Source organism: Nannospalax galili, unplaced genomic scaffold (assembly GCF_000622305.1).
Source record: "Nannospalax galili isolate Female #2095 unplaced genomic scaffold, S.galili_v1.0 scaffold120, whole genome shotgun sequence".
In the NCBI taxonomy this organism is placed as follows: domain Eukaryota; kingdom Metazoa; phylum Chordata; class Mammalia; order Rodentia; family Spalacidae; genus Nannospalax; species Nannospalax galili.
The window spans coordinates 140,285-157,619 of NW_008350324.1; the positions used below are offsets into that span (position 1 = coordinate 140,285).

A 17,335-nucleotide genomic window follows, 5' to 3' on the forward strand; every position below is an offset into this window, starting at 1 on the left:
CGGCGGGCAGGTGCACGCGCCACCTCCCGCCATCGGGTCCCCCGCGCGCCCGGGGTGGGGGTGGGGTGGGGGATCCGAGGACCGGCTGCGAGCACGGCGCCTCGCGGCTCTGCATCCCTCGCTCCCCTCCCCACCCCGCCCTGTGATTGACAGGCAAGATGTCGGTGTGGAGCCAGGCAGGAGCGATCGCAGCAGCCGTCACCCCCGGAGCACGGCGGCGGCAGCAGCGGCGACAGCAGCGGCGGCGGCAGCAACAGCAGCAGCAGCGGCGGCGGCAGCAGCAGCGTTCTCGAGGGGAGGAGACAGCAGCCAGCCGCAGTGGCAGCCGCAGCCGCGCCAGCCGTGCGCACGGCATCCTGCGAACGCGCTGAGCGCTGGGACCCGAGGACCATGCCCTGTCACTGCGACCTGGAGGGGGGCAGACGCGCTCCTTTTTGACATAAAAACCAGCCAGCCAAATATATTTATACACATATTATTCCGTCCTTCACGAAGCCGGGTGTGCGAAGAGTGAGCTCTATTCTCCTCTGCCTCCTCCTTTCCCTCCTCCTCCTCTCCCTCCTCCTCCTCGTCCTCCTCCTCTTTCTCCTTCTCCTCCTCTCTAAGTGTACAGACTGCATCCTACCACCTGGCTGGCTTCTGCATCTCTCCCTTTTCAGGGACCAGAGACTCAGAAAGAGAGAGAAGGAGAGAGACGGGACATTCTAATGAAGACTGCCTCATAACACTCCCCCCCCGAAAAAAATCATAATAAATTTTGGCTCTTGTCCCCTCCTCCCACCCCCACCGCCTCAACCCTGTGTGGGATGTTGGGTTTCTTCATGAGACATTGTTGAGAAGTCTCAGTGGTTGGAGAGGCGTAGGGGGGTGGACTCCCTCTACCTCTACTCCCTCCCTCCCCCCTTTTTTCTCTCTGGGAGGAGGAGGAGGAGGGGAAGGGGGGGTTGCAGAACAAGCGATGGATGAGGAAGACATGACGAAAAGCGAGGAACAGCAGCCTCTGAGTTTGCAAAAAGCCTTACAGCAGTGTGAGCTGGTCCAGAACATGATTGAGTTGAGCATCTCTAATCTGGAAGGGCTTAGGACCAAGTGTGCTACTTCCAACGACCTCACACAGAAAGAGATCAGGACCCTGGAGGTAGGTGTTGCCCTGGGGGGGGAGGGGGCAATCCTTCCTTCCTTTCCCTTCTCCCCATCCCCTTCCCTTTGGGATTCTCTTTGGGGGTCGGGGAGGGAAATGGGTAAACCAGGTGGGCACAAATGATGCGGTGTGATTTATCTCGCAAAGCCAGAGTGGATGTCTTTTTCCAGTGCCGCTGTTCCCTGTGCTTGGCTGGGCGGCCGTAGCAGTAGTAATTGTTATTCTTTATTATTACGGTTTGGCTCTTATCACGATTATTTGTTTCCTCTCAGTGGAAGGAGTTCTTTATTTTTCTTTATTATTATGATGATGATGCTTAGGGATTTGTTTGTATGCCACAGGGGCTTGTGTGCTGGGTAACACGTTAAGGAGCTGCAGGGAACCCACGTGACCTTGCGCGCATTCTGCAGGTGGTCAAAAGGTGGTTTTTGCTGGCAGGATGGGGCTGACTGGATGGAGAGACTGTACCTTTTTGCTCTGTAGCTCCCCCCCCCCACTTGGTGATATACACCTTAGGAAAAAAATGTCCAGAGAGGTACCCATTTCCAAAGCAACCATTGGATGTAACCGGGCTGCTGCAGGCCTCAAATGTGTAAAAAGAGAAAATATACTATGTTTCCAGTAGATTGTGTGGGAAAGTCTTCTTGGTCTGCCTGTGGGGTTTTATGAAGAGGGGGTCCAGGAGAGTTACATCTCCCATACTGTACCAGTCTCTCCAGCCCAACTTGAGGGGAGTTCCAAGCAGTTTGTTAACCAGTGGTGGTGGTGGGGTGCTCATGGGGGAATGGCTACAAAGTTACTGCAAAGAAATGGCAGGAATTCTTTCTTTCAAAGGCCATTTGCTTAGAGAATGATTTCAGGATTTTGGAAAATGCCTGCTGTTCCTGAAATCTTTGGGCATCCACATTGTTCAAAACGTTAGAACGATCAACCCCTACACCTTTTTACTCTCAAAATGGCCCAGTTGTCCATATAGCTTGATTTAATTTAGGAACTCCCTGAAGCTGGCATTTGACATGGGGTGGTGGCAGTGGAGTGCAGAGCAAAGCAGGAGTGTGGGGTGCGAGGGGGGGAGTGGGGGGGAGTTTTCATTTTAGTGGATTGGTCTTGTACCACAGAGCTTGGAGGTTTTTCTGGTCTTAGGCTTGGCTTGTGAGTTTCTGAAGCCTGAATTCTTCAGTCTTGACTAACTGGATCACCTGCATGAAGATTCCTCCCAGATAAAGTTTTGCGCCTTTAAATTTTCCTCCATGGTTTTCAGTTTGGCCAGATGTCAGTATGGAGGAAGCCATCATTTTGAAAGAAAAGTTTGTGTGTATTTTTAAAAAAATTTATTTATCTATTTTTATTTTATGTATATAAGTGTTATGCCTGCATGTGTGTAAGTGCACCCATGCTATGCAGTGCCCACAGAGGAGAGAAAAGGGCGTTGGATTTCCTGGAACTGGAGTTACAGATGGTTGTTAGCCACCATGTGGGTGCTGGGATTCAAACCTGGGTCTTCTGTAAGAACAGCCTGTGTTCTTAACCGCTGAGCCATATCTCCAGCCCCATGTGTGTGTATTTTAATATGATGTTTGCCACCCTTGGATATATGCCTGTGTGCACCTGTCAGGTGGTAACAAGATCCCGGAATGAAACAAGATAAATGTCAAGGTGGGGAGTGGGACGTGTGTTGGGAGGCACAGGTAATGCCTTTCTCAGAGCTCCAAGAGAGAAGGCTTGGCTCATGTTTGGCTGCTGGAAGAAAAAGTGTGGGATGTGTTGGCCCAGCCCCTGTCTTTGCACAGGGTCCAGAGCAGATTCTGTTCAGAACTGTACATGGGAAAGTTTAAACAGATAATCCTTGAAGGCCACCCCAGGCCTTCTTTGTTCAGTAATGTTAGGAGTGTACCTCCCCAATCCCCCATGCCAGTTTGTATATCATAGCGTTTCTCTGGAGTTTTCTTCTGTTGTTTAAAAATTTTTTAAAGCATGCTTTATTGCTGATAACTAACTCCCTGGAGAGTGGTGATTGACACAGTGGGGCACTGGGTTTCCGGACTGGGGATGTAGCTCAGTGGTAGAGAGCTTGTCTAGTGTGCACAAAGCCCTGGGTTCCATTCTCAGTACTGTAAAAACAGACAGGCAGGCCGTGGGCACTGAGTTCTGTTGCTTCTTTCTGAAGGGTGCTTTTTCTTTGAAACTGGGGAGACAGAAGTACTGCCAGGAAGTTGGACTTACAGGGATACATCTTATTAAAAATCTGCTGCTCTGAGGATGTCACAGAGTATACCAGCCACTTTATCTATATTGCCCAGGGACTGGTCTAGAGCAATTATGCCAATTTAGACTTCTCAGATCTCTAGAGCCGGGGAGGGGCTGGTGACTCAGGGTCAAATCCTGCCAGACCTCACATTTGCATCCATAGAGCTTTCTGCTGTAGCAGCTATCAAATCTTATGCATAAAAGCCTCACAAGGGTGCTGCTTAAAATTCGGATTCTCAGCATCTAACAGCTGCATTTTCATTCTGATGGAAGTGGAGAGATGAATTAGAGATCTGCATTTAGTAAGCAAACCTTGTGTTTATGTGTATAATTTTTTTTGCGGTGTTGGAAATTGAACCCAAGGCCTTGTGAATGCTAGGCAAGGGCTCTACCATTGAACTATATCCCCAGCCCCCAGCCCTTGTGTTTCTGATGAAGGTTTTCATAGGGCTACTTTAAGAACTGCTAATCTAAGCTGGGTGTGGTGATGCACACCTGTAATCCTAGCACTTAGGATGGTGGGGCAGGAGGATGGAGAGTCCAAAGGCCAGCCTGGACTACATAATAAGACTGTGACTCAACTTAAAAATGAAAAGAGGGCTAGGGTTGTAGCTTAGTGGTAGACAACTTTCTTGATATATACAAGACCCTGGGTTCAGTCCCCAGTTCTACAAACAAAATAAACAGGCAAAAATAAAACAAAAAACCTAATGCTTTAGGACGTAGATGCTGTTTCAGCTGTTCAATGGTGAGGACACCCTGCTCACAAACACTGAAGTTAGTAAGAGATCGAATAGACCATCCAGAAGACACTGCTAATAATAAGCAGTAGTAACGTGTATATACTCCAAAAAGACAAAAGTATTCAACATGAACTTGGCTTTCACAAAGTATGCTTCATCGTTAGGGTAGAAAGGTGAACAATGTCACGGTGAAATAGTAATCAAGGTGAAGCCCTCAGTGCTTTGAAGACAGCAAAGAGTTCACTAGGAATTCATTTGGTTGTATGACTTGAGAAACTCAACAGTGAAGTACATGATGGCTTCCTTTTCTCAGCTAATAGAGTCTGCAGGTCTGGAGGTGCTTGGGTTGATTTAGTAGGTCAGTAAAAGTAGCACCTGTGTCTTTGGGAGTTCTAATGGTCTTTCTCTGATGGTTGCAAGATGGCTTCCATAGCTCCAACAGTCACATCTGCATCTATGGCAGGAAAGAGGAGGACCTGGTGAGTGTGGAGGGATGGGAAGTTCATAAATTTGACTTCAGGAGACAAAGACTTCCTGATAACCCTCCCCCTACCAATGATGTTCAGTTATGTCTTCTAGGCTAGAGCAGGGTCAAATGGCCTGTCCCAGCTGCAAGGGCCGTGGCAGGGGGAAATAGGAACACCATCATTTTCATTGTCAGAGATGCCCCATTGCCACACCACCCAAAGTCAAGATTCTATTAGCATGGGAAAATACTGATGGGTGATGGGTAGGCAACCAGTGACACTGGCCTCATCTTTTATTAGTAGGTATTACTAGTAATAGAAGGATGGGAACTTTTGATGGAAAAGAAAGTTCACAAGCTTTGGAGTTAGACTGGTGCAGGTTGCCTTTGTGGCTGTCGTACTTTATCTTGGTTATAAATTTAAATATTTTGACCCAAAGTGACAATTGTAGGATAATAATTCCTATGTCAGAGGGTGGTTGAAAGGATTGCCAAGGGTGACACTTTTAAAAACTTAACATTAACTTGAACAAAGTACCTGTGGATGCTCAACAGACCACAGATTGATTGCATTAATCACCATTCTCATTGCTGTGACTGCATGAGAAACTGCTTAAGGAGGGAAAGATTTATTTTGGCTCACCATTTAAGAAGGGATGCCATCCATCAAGATGGGAAAGTGTGGTGGCAGGAGCTTGAGGTAGCTGGTCATGTTCAGTTCACAGAAAGCAGGGAACAGACAGGAAGCGAGGCCAGTTTATGGAATCTCAATACCTGCCCCTAGTGACTCACTACCTCCAGCAAGGCTCCACCTCTAAAAGGTTCCACAGCCTTCTAAAACAGTACCATCTGTTGGGCTCAAAGTGTTGGAACACATGAGCCTGGGGGCGCATTTTCATTCAAACTGTTACAGTGATGGTGGTTAGCATGGGGTGGTGTGGGATAGGTGACAGGGGAATGCCTTGGAGCAGAGGGAAAGAAGAAGGAGTTTTCTGGTGTTTCCCAAGAACTCTAATTCTGTGGGATGCTAACCCTGTGCCAGAAGCTGGTATTCTGTGGACAAAGCAAACTCTATGGTTAGTGAGTTTAGGAACCTTTGCTCGAAGCAAAAGAGGGTTTAGGTATTTTTACTACAGGACTTCTCAGAGCCTTTTATGTGCCATCAATGAGCATTGTGGATCCAAGGGAGGACAGAGCTTGCAGTGTTTTCCTTTCCCAAGGATGTCTCTGGGGAAGGGGGATTGTTCTATAGAATCCACCCGGGGAAACATTTGGCCAGGCAGTGAGGAAAGCCTCTTGGTTGAGGAGATGGGGATTTGGAGTTGAATGAAGGGTGGGAAAGGTGAAGGCTGCAGCAAAAGGGGACATGCTGCTCTCTAGACAAGGATAGACTGGATGGAGGTTATGCTGCATGGTGACACTTAGGGACAGGTTTGCTCAGAATGGAGGACAGTTGATGGAAGGTCATGGGAGATGAATTTAAGCCATTGACTCCTAGGGTCTTAGCACAGGGGAGTCCCACCAACCAAATTTCATCTTTGTGGGAGGAGATAGATGCCTTCAGAAGTTTTTTTGGAGTGAATATAATAAAATGATGATTGACTGTGAGATTGATAACAGTCTATAGCAGGGGCTAGTCCATTTTTTCTGTGAAGGGATGAATAGCAAATACTTAGGCTTTGTAAGCTCCGCGGTTGCACTGTGAATACTCCCCTGAGCTACTGAAGCATGTGGCAGACACAGAAAACATATAGAGGGATGAGAACTTGGGGGAGTTTTCCAATAAAACTTTGTGGCCCCTGAATTTTGAATTTGATATGATTTTCATACGTCATATATATTATGTTTCTTTTTAAATTTAAAAAATGTAAAAACTGTCCTTAGTTTCTGGACTTGATAAGAATAGGTAGTAGGTGAGATTTGGCCCAGCTCAGTCTGTAGGAGAAATGGAAAGACCCCAGAGGACAGAGGCTGCCTGAAAGGTGAGCAAGTAACAGCAAGGCTAGAGACTCTGCCAAGGGGAGGTGGCTCTGAGCTAGATACCATGCCATTGTGGTCAGATTGCAAAGGGAGGGGGAAATGATGGGGGATTGGGACCAAGGGCTGTTGTCATGGTGTCTTCTTATATGGCACAGATACCATAGCTGCACTCATTGACTCTGCTTTTCATATATCTGTGTCTGGTCTTTGGACTTAGCTCCATTTGAGACATGTTGAGTTTAAGACGATGTTCTATAATTTTCTGTGATTCTGTGAGTTGTTTTCTGCTGGCTGGTTCTTCTGCTAGTCTGCCTGGTCTTTCTCATGGGGCCACATTCAGCTGGCAGAAGGGTTTGGGGGACAGGACAGCTGAGCTGCTTCTTTCCTTTGGCCTCCCAGTGCAATACTTTCCATGATGTTAGTATCTTAAGAGAGCAAGGGTAGTAGTCACAGGGGGATCTTGAGACTGGGGAGTGGCACAGTGCGGCTTCCATTGCATTTTGTTAGTTGATGTGAGTCTCGTGGTCAGCCTGGATGCAGGGGCAGGGGAACAGCCTTCCCTTCTCGGTGGGAGTTGCTATGAAGTGAAGTGGGATGGGCTGTAACGGGTAGACCCCTGATAGAGTAAAGCAGTTTTCTTGCTCCTCAAGCAGTTCCAGGTGGGTTGATGGACAGGTTGTCCTCCCAGGTGTCAGCCTCTGATCCTGTAGCATCATTGTTTACATCCAGGAAGGGCAGAGTATGCACAGATTCAGAGCTGCTCAAAAGCCTCATCCCCCAGAATTGCCCCCATCCCATCTGCCTGCCTCCCTGAGCGAGAATTCAGTCACAATGCTGCAGGGAAGATGGAGGAGATGTTTAGCTGCGGGCCTAGAATGAAGAGAAGGCATAGTTTGTGGAGAGCAGAGTCTCAGCCACAGTTAGCTGTAAGATATTGTATAACTGGGGTTGGGAGATGGCTAAGTTGATAAAATGCTTTCTGTTCAAGTGTGAGGACTTGAGTTTAGCCTCCAGAACCCATATTAAAAACCAAAGCTGGCTGTGATGATGTGCTTTTGTAATCCCAGAGCTACAGAGGCAGAGATGGGTGGCTCCCTGGGGCTTTCTGGCCAGTCAGCCTCATCTGTTCAGTGAGCTCCAGGCTAACAAGAGACCCTGTCTCAAAAACCAGGGTTGATGGCACCTGAGCAACAACATTTGAGGTTGACCTTTTGTACACACACACGTATGCATATGCACACACATGCATGCACCTATATATACACATGCATAAGATATTCTATAACAGAACAAGCAACCCCAAGATTTAGTAGCTTGACGCAGTAGTCATTTATTTGCTCACGAGTCTATAATTTGGCCAGTTCTGCTGATCCTACCCTGGGCCCTAATGGAGCCATGTTCATCTGGTGGCTCAAATGGGGCTGGAGGACCCACGAGGTCCTTACATCTCTGGCTGCCACAGTGTCCTCTGCATGGCCTCCTCCAGTATGATGGCCCAGCTCCAGTACAATGGCCGGACTTTCTTCTATAGTAGCAAGAGGATAGAATTCAATGCCTGAGCTTTTCTTCAGCCTCTGTTGTAACCTTGGTTAATGACCCCTCAGCCAGCCACGTGACACGGATAAACCCACAGTCAACGTGGCCAGGGATTCTGGGAGGCATGCTTCTTTGGGAACCGCTGGGGGTCATCAGAGCATTCGAATCAATGGCACCCCGACTGAGGAACTAAACTGAAGAGCACCAGACAGACAAGTGAGTGAAAACTGCTCTAGTTAGCTTTCAATTACTGTGACCAAAACACTGACCAAAACCAGTTTGGGGAGGAAAGGGTTTATTTTATCATACATCTTTCAGGTCACAGTTCATCACCGAGGAAAGTAAAAGCAGGAACTCAGGGCAGGAACCTGGAACACAGACCATGGAGGAACGCTGCTTACTGGCTTGCTCTGCTGGCCTGTGCTCAGCCTGCTTTCTTATACAACATAGGACCACCTGCCCAGGGGTGTGGTACCTCCCACAATAGGCTGGGCCCTCCCACCTCTTGAAACAATCAAGAAAATTCCCCAAAGACAAGGCCACAGGCCAATCCAATGGAGGAAAGTCCTCAGTTGAGGTTCCCTCCACCCAGGTGTGTCAAGTTGACAACTGAAACTATCCAGAACACTCCGCTAAGGGAGTTTCACAAACTCCAGGAAGGAAGTCAGGAAGTGTCTCAGGAGGGTGTGCCAGGAGGAGTAATGGCAGGTACAAGCTTCCAGAGTCAGGATGTGTTATAGGCATGCTGCAAAGACAGCCAGGAGATCACTGGTGTGTGTTGGGGGTGGGTGGGGAGGTGGGGAAGGGGTGAGGATGAAGTAGGCAGTAGGACAGGACTCTGGTCCTGGAGAGCTTTGTTAAGATAACTCAGCTTTAATCCATCTATAACAGAAGCCCTTTGAATGGGGGGGGGTGAATAATGTATTTGTTGATTTTAATTTATTTTTAGTTTTTCTGTGTATATGTGGGAGGCACTGTGAGTACAGATACCTGAGGAGGCCAGAAGAAGGTGCCAATCCACTGGAACTAGAGTTACCAGCAGTCATGAGCTGCCCAGCGGGTGCTGGGAACTGAACTCCGGTCCTCTGGAGGAGCAGCAAATACTCTTAATTGCTGAGCCATCTCTCCAGCCTCATTTATTTATTTATATTTCAACACAACATACAAATTCTGTCACAAAACACCCTATAGTTTTGCTGGTCTGGTACTCACTATGTAGCCCAGGCTGGCCCCACACATGTGGCAGTCCTTCTTCTGCCAAGTGCTGGGATTACACGTGAGCATCACCATGCCTGGCTTCCAGTGTTTGTTTTTAGAACTGGTAGGTGTAGGGAAGATAGACTATAGAGGCCTAGTTTGTTATCAGGGAGACAAGTCAGGAGCTTTTAATGGAAGTTCAAGGCAGTCAGGGCTATGCTTTTGACTAGTGTGAAGAAGTTCAAGTGGATGAGAGCTACCCAGGAGTGGGATGTGGGGATGGTGAAGGAAAGCAAAGAATTTCAGATTATAAGCAGGGCATGGTGGGCACACCTTTAATTCTAGCACCCAGGAGGCAGAGGCAGGCAGATAGATCCCTGTGAGTTCAAGGCTAGCCAAGGCTACATAATGAAACCCTGTCTCAAAAAATTTTTTTTGAGAAAATTGAGGATTTTGAATGGGGCCAAAGAAGTGACTGGTGGTGCCATTATATATAATACGAAGACATGGGTGAGGTGGATTGGGCTCTGTGGTCAGGGCCTTCATGATCTGTTAACATTTGTCATACAGACAGTTGGATAATCAAGTTGAAGCCCTTGTGCAGGTTGGAGCTATGAGGTCCCCTTTATACATCAAACATATCTTCATATCTCTTCAGGTTATTCAAGTGTTATTTTGTATGTATGTGTTTGTGTGTGCATGCACATGTGTGCACATGAATGTGGAGGCCAGAAGTTGACATCAGGTGTCTTCCTCAATTGCTCTCCACCTTATTTTCTGAGACAGGGTCTCTCACTGAATCTGGAGCTCACCAGGGTTTAGCTAGTGACAAGCTAGCAAGTGTTAGTGACCCTCCTGTCTGTCTTAAGCACTGGGGTTACAGGTAGACTGCCTGGCTTTTGTGTAGGTGCTGGGGATCCATATTAGGGTTTGCATGCTTAAACATCAAGCACTGTACTGACTGAGCCCTAAGGTGTTATTTTCTAAAAAGCTTATTCATTATTATTTTGTATATGTGTGCAGGCCCATGATACAAATGTGCAGATGTGTGTGCTGTGGCACACATATAGAGGCTGGAGGACAACTTTGTGGAGTCAGTTCTCCTCTTCCATGTTTATGAGGATTCTAGAGATTGAACTCAGGTCACCAGACTTGGTGGCAAGCACCTTTACCCACCTCACCATCTCACCATCCCTAAAGTGTTGTTTTTAATGGATGCATAGTATTACATTATTATGGGTGTTCCATAATCCCTGACTATAATTCTGCTGTTGGATGCTTATGTTTGTCATGAAGGGTTCTATTGTGGATGCTCTTGTCACTTGTGTTTTCCTTCAGCTTCGTGAAAGATACAATGTTTCTGGACTTTTGTTAAGTTTTACCAGATTACTCTCTATGCACAGTGTGGAAAGATATCTGTTTTGCGTATCCTCAGCATGAGTGCATATTTTATTTTATTTTTTAATTTTTTAATTTTAATTTTAATTTTTTGTCTTTTTGAGACAAAAAGTGTCTCCCTGTAGTCCCAGCTGACCTGAACTCACTATGTAGACCAGGCTGGCCTTGAAATCACAAGGATCCGCCTGCCTCTGCTTCCTGAGTGCTGGGATTAAAGGCGTGCACCACCATGCCTGCATTTTATTTTATTTTTTACCTGTTAGTTTTGGCCAAGTCCAGCCTGTGAAGGTCTCACCCCTTTCTCCTTCTCACCCTCTCCCCCTACTCTATCATAGGGGCATCTCTGAATTCTAAGTCAGTGGCAAACTTTTATTTCTGAGGCGTTCCCTGATTCCTCTGACTTTCAGAATGGGTTCTACATGGGGTTTGCTGTTTTCTTTCCAATGAGCTATCATTTTCTAGGCCCCTCCCAACAACCTTTGGGAAGAAAGAGCAGAGTTCAATGTTCCTGCTTGCCCCTAAGGTACCATTGTGGAGGTCTGGGATCAGGGGAGGTGTTCAGAGACTGAGGAAGGCTGGGGATACCAGGCAGCCAGAAAGGAGGATGGAGATGAGGGATGGGAAGGGAAAAGGAATGAACATAGGAGAAGCAAGTCTCAGTGCAGAAAAACTTTCTTCTGCAGGGTTTCTGTGAGGCCTGGAGCGCCTCTCCAGTGGGTCATGATTGTAACTGTGACTGTTCCTATTTTATGAGTTTGCTATGGTTTAAAGTCATCGATTTGACCCAAGCTGTTGTGGCAAGACAGCCACAGACAAGGAACAGGTAGGCAGAGAGTCACCCCTGTACTCTGGATTCCCCAGAGGTGGCATGGCCTGGGGGAGACCAGAGTAGATGCAGGGCTGAGGGGAGGTATTTCCAAGGTGGCTGGATGCTGTGACTGAAGATTAATAACCACCAAAGCCATAGAGCATGATTTTACTACATGGTTTCCCTGGTGACAGATCTTGAAATGTAGGACTCATGGAAGTAGGACTCAAGGCATTTGTAGAGAGGAGAGAGGATGAGACAAAGAGAGACATTTTATGTCCCAGCAGACTGGGGTGGTAGGCACCTGCCACGTGTGGCTGTGGCTGAAATGCCTTGAGTGGAGGTAGGGGAGATGGTTCAGGGGTGAAGAGCACTCACTTCTCCTGCGGAGGATCTGGGTTTGGTTCCCAGCACCCATGTCAGTCATCCCACAGCTGTCTGGGACTCCAGGGGATCCAGTATTCTCTTCTGGTGTCCACAGGCACCTGCACTCACATGTGCATAGATTCACACACATACATACACGATCAAAAATAAAAGAAATCGAGCTGATCTTGAAGGGAGAGGCTCTAGATAGGCTGACTAAACCCCAGTGGATGAACTTGCACTGAGGGACATCTTGGGACATAATAGGCCTTAATGCAAATGACAGAATATATGAACTCCAGTGAGGGGGCTATGGGAGGGAGTCAAAGGGGAAGGGAGAAGGGGGTATAAAGTTGATTTTATGTATGAAATACACAAAAATTCAATAAATGTTAAAAAGAATCTTTAAAGTAAATAGAAATTAAAAATAGAAATGCCATAAGCTCTGATTGCAATGGGCTGTTAATGATGACTGTACTTGGGATTCTAAGCACTGAGTATAATGAACAGAATTGAAAATAGTTTATTAATGTCTTTATATTTGGCACATTGAATGGCAATATTTTACATATACTGGTTTAACTATTTCAACATTAATTCACATGTATCTTGTTGCTTTTTTCCACTGAGGCAATTAGAAGAGTTTAAATTCCATCAGTTGCACAATGTGTACGTCGTCATCTGTGGGATGGTGCTGTGAACGTCTGTGGGATGGTGCTGTGTACGTCTGTGGGATGGTGCTGTGTACGTCTGTGGGATGGTGCTGTGTACGTCTGTGGGATGGTGCTGTGAACATCATCTGTGGGATGGTGCTGTGTACGTCTGTGGGATGGTGCTGTGAACATCATCTGTGGGATGGTGCTGTGTACGTCTGTGGGATGGTGCTGTGAACATCATCTGTGGGATGGTGCTGTGAACGTCTGTGGGATGGTGCTGTGAACGTCATCTGTGGGATGGTGCTGTGTACGTCTGTGGGATGGTGCTGTGTACGTCTGTGGGATGGTGCTGTTCTTTCCTCCTTTCCTTCCTTTTCTTTTCTTTTTCTCCTGCTTTTTTTTTTAAAGACAGGGTGCTGTTTTGCCTTTTGTTTGCATTTCCCCCACAATTGAGTATAGAAGCCCCCCAAAACTTGAACAAGGGGTCTGACTCTTTTATTTGTGGTGTCAGTCCTCCTAGTGTCAAATTAAACTTCCTCTCCTCACCTGAAAAAAAAAAAAAGTCAGGGTCTTACTATGTAGGTCAGGCTAGCTTCAAACTCACCATGTAGCCAAGGCTGGCCCCATATTGACCATCCTTTTGGGTGCTGGGATGTCAGGTGTGTGTTTCCATGTTCAGTAGCAGTGCAGATTTTGAGCATGGAGGCGATTTGTCTGTTTTGCCCTAATAGAAATCTTGATGAAGACTGAGAATCTGGTTCTCGGAGTTTAAGCAGCCATCAGTTAAAGCAGTGGATACGTTTCAAGATGGGATGCCTTCCATCTGCTTGGACTGGAGATGGGAGATGAGGGCAGAAATGATGACTTAACTCTCTACAAATCTGACTGGGTACTTGGAGCAGTATAGACCAGTTGTCAGAAGGGCTTGGCCTCCACAGCAAGCCTGCTTGGGTACCAGTCTGGTCCCAGACCTACCCATTAAATGACCTTGGGCAAATGACCTCTTCTTTTGAGCCTCAGTCTCCTTGTTGAAGAAACCAGGATGATTGTATAGAGGGCTGTCCTGCCACTTATGGAATTGCACATTCAGGAGCCACACACAATGCCTGGCTCAGCAGAGGCTGAATGACTGCTCATCTTGGAATTGTTGTTTGTGTGTACATGTGTTTGTGTGAGTTCGGTGCACATGTGTGTGCAGGTACTCTTGTATCTGTATGTACATATATGTGGACACCGGAGGACAACTTTGGGTGCTACTCCTCAGAACTTGCCCATTTTTGTTTTTAATTTGTGATTGTGTGTGTGTGTGTGTGTGTGTGTGTGTGTGTCTGTGTCTGTGTGTACGCATGTGCCACAGCACTTGTGTGGAGGTCAGAAGACAACTCTTGGGAGTTCATTCTCTCTTTCCACCTTGTTGGGACAGGGTCTCTTTCTTGTTTCTGCCATACACTGTGTATTGCAGGCTGTTTGTCCCTGGAACTTCTGAGCAAGTCTCCTGTCCCTGCCTCCCATCTCACTATAGGACTGTTGGGGTTACAGATGCATGCTGTCACATCTGGCCTTTCTACCAAGGTTCTGGGGATTAAACTCAGGTCACCAGGTTTGCATGGCGAGCACTTTTACAGACTAAGTCATCTTGCTAGCCCTGCCTTGCTTTTTAAGACAGGATCTCTTGTTGACTTGGGGCTTACCAAGTAGACTAGGCTGGCTGTCCAGTGAACCCCACAGATTCACCAGTCACTCTCCTCTTCCCCAGTGGTGGGATTACAAGCATGTACCATCATGTCTGGATCTTTTTTTTTTTTAACATGGGTATTGGGGCTCAAACTCAGATACTCATGCTTGTGTGGCAAGCACTTTATTGACAGAACATCTCCCCAGCCCCCTCACCACAGTATTCTTATTGATCATCAATTCTGAAGGTTGGCACAAGGGAGGTTGGGATACTTCAGCCCTGTGTGGTTCTGCATCGTAAACAGAGCTGATGTGGGAGGCACTGTCCCAATGTGTGACCACACCATATTAATTGACGTTAATCATAGTTGATGAGTATTAACTGAGACACTGGTGTGAGAGACACAGGGGACCAACAAAGAAGAGTGTGAGCAAACCCACATGGCCTTCTATGGGCTCACGGCACATGGACAGCATGCAGGTGGCGGATGCTGAGCAATAATCTTAGACTTGGTCTGGGATTTTGAGTCTGCCCACACAGGGCTCACCTCCCCACAGTGCCTGACAGTGAACCGTGTGCTCACCACAGCTCTGGGTTGGGTCACAGTGTACCAGTTTAGGGTGGGACCTCACAGCCCCTAGACGGTCTACAGGGGAACAGTGAAAAGCCAGCAGTTGTAATATCCAAGCTCCTGAAGACCATGTCTCTCAAGGGAAGGAAACCCTTAAAAATCTGCCCATTCCTGTCCTCTCACCATGTCCAGCTTTGAGTTGAGCATTGCCTTACAATGCAACTTTTGAAAAATTAACATTTTTGGGCTGGTGGGATGGCTTAGTGGATAAAGGTGCTTGCCACCAAGCCTGACGATTTGAGTTTAATCCCTCAGGACCCACATGATGGAAGGAGAGAACCAACTCTCAAATGGTCATCTGAGCTCCACATGTGTACCATGGTATGTGTACCAACACACACACACACACACACACACACACACACACATACACACACACACACAAAATAAAATGAATGTAATAACATTTAAAAATATCAAGTCTTTTGAATTTATTTTTGTTTTATGTGTGTGAGTGTTATGCCTGCATGTGTGCACCTATGTCATGCAGTACCCGAGGAGGACTGAAGAGGGCGTAGAATCCCCTGGAACTGAAGTTATAGATGGTTGTTAGCTGCCACGTGGGTGCTAAGATTTGAAACTGGTCTTCTGCAAGAACAGCTAGTGCTCTTACCTGCTGAGCCATCTCTCCAGCCCCAAATATCAGTTTTATTTTGGTAAAAAACACATAAACTTTCCTAGTCTCATAATTTTAAAAATTTTATTTATTATTTTTATTTTTTTGTGGGTATGCATGTATTGCCTGCATGTATGTGCACCCATGTTATGCAATGCCTGCGGAGGACAGAAGAGGCTGCCGGATCCCCTGGAACTGGCGTTACAGACAGTTGTTAGCTGCCATGTGGGTGTTGGGATTCAAACTCAGGTCTTCCACAAGAACAGCCAGTGTTTTTAACCACTGAACCATCTCTCCAGCCCCCATAGTCTCATCATTTTTAAAGTAAGCTCAGTGGCAGCAGGTACCCTGGACTGTTGCACAACCACCATCACTACCAATTTCCAAAAAGTTTTCATCATCCTAAACAGAAATTCTACATCCATTACATAATGCCTCCTTCTCACTCCAACAAGCAGTACTCCCTGCTGCATTCTGTATCCCTGAACTTGACTACTCTAGATATTGCATGCATGTGGGATCCATGGCATGTGTCCCTTTGTGTCTAGCTTTTTCCATCTTGCTTATTTTCAAGGTCCATCTACTTTCTAATATGTATCAATACTTCCTCCGTCTTTAGGGCTGAATAATACTCCACTGTATGGATATGTAATAGTTTATTTATCCATTCACCTATCAGGAAACAGCTACATCTTTTCTACCTTTTGGCTATTGTGACTAGTGTTCTATTAAAAATGGTTTGAGTCCATGCTTTGGAATTTTTGGGTCATGCATATATTTTTTAAAGATTTATTTACCTATCTCTGTGTATGTATACATGCATACATGTGTCCACAGAAGCAAGAAGGGGGCGTGAGATCCCTAGAACTAGATTACAGGTGGTTGTGTGCCACATGATGTGGATGCTGGGAACTGAACCTCTGCAAGAATGCCAAGGACTCTTAACTGTTGAGCTCTCTGTCTCTCTGTCTCTGTCTCTGTCTCTGTCTCTCTCTCTGTCTTTGTGTATGTATGTATAAGGTTTTATTTTTACTTATGTGTCTGTGTGAGTATGTGTTCATGCATGCAGGTGTCCACAGATGTCAGAAGAGGACACTGGGTCCCCTGAAGCTGGAGTTAGAAGGAGTTGTGAGTCACCAACATGGTTTCTGGGAATGAGCTCAGCTACTCTATAAGAACAGTAAGGGCTTTTAATCACTGAGCCATCTGTCTACCCCCCTCCCCATTTTTTTTTGAGACAAGTTCTTCTTACATGGCTTAAGTGGGCCTGGAACTCATTATGTTGACTAAATTGGCCTTGAACTTATAGTAATCCTCCTGCCTCTGCTTCCCAAGTGCTTTGATTAACAGATGTATGCCACCACATCTGCCTTTCATTTTTAATTCTTTGAGGAACCCTGACATTGTTTTCAGGATGGTCCCACCATTTTGCATCCCTGTTAGCAATCCATAAAAGTTCCAATTTCTCTACATCTTGGACAACATTGGCTGTTTTCCATTAAAAAAATTCTAGCTATTGTGGCGGGTGTAAGGCATCTCACTCCGGTCTTTGTTTACATTTCTCTAGTAACTAAGGATGTGAGTATCCTTCATGTGCTTACTGGCCATTTGTGTATTTCCTTTGCAGAGATGTCTATATTCAAGTCCTTTTTACAGGTTGTGCTTAAAGTTTTTTTTTACTTCAAGTTTGGACAGGTGAGATGGCTCAGTGGGTAAAACTGCTTGCAGCCAAGTCTGACAACCTGAATTTGATTACCAGAACCAACATGGAAGGAGAAGAGAACCAGCTCCTACAAGTTGCCCTCTGACTTATACACACACACTGTGCCATGTGCATGCATACACAATAGGAGAAAAATTGTAAATGTAGCCGTG

At 46.4% G+C, this 17,335-nt stretch overlaps 1 protein-coding gene across 2 annotated transcripts in view; it reads left to right on the plus strand.

Moving 5' to 3' along the window:
- Nucleotides 1-784: 784 nt before the first annotated feature.
- The window catches only part of Ksr2 (kinase suppressor of ras 2), a 443,310-nt gene continuing 426,759 nt past the window's right edge, over nt 785-17,335 (plus strand). For both annotated transcript variants that reach the window (XM_008847447.1, XM_008847448.1), the window contains exon 1: nt 785-1,138. In XM_008847447.1, coding sequence (XP_008845669.1) covers nt 959-1,138 — 180 coding nt within the window. In that variant the 5' untranslated portion in view covers nt 785-958. The remainder of the gene's footprint in view (nt 1,139-17,335) is intronic.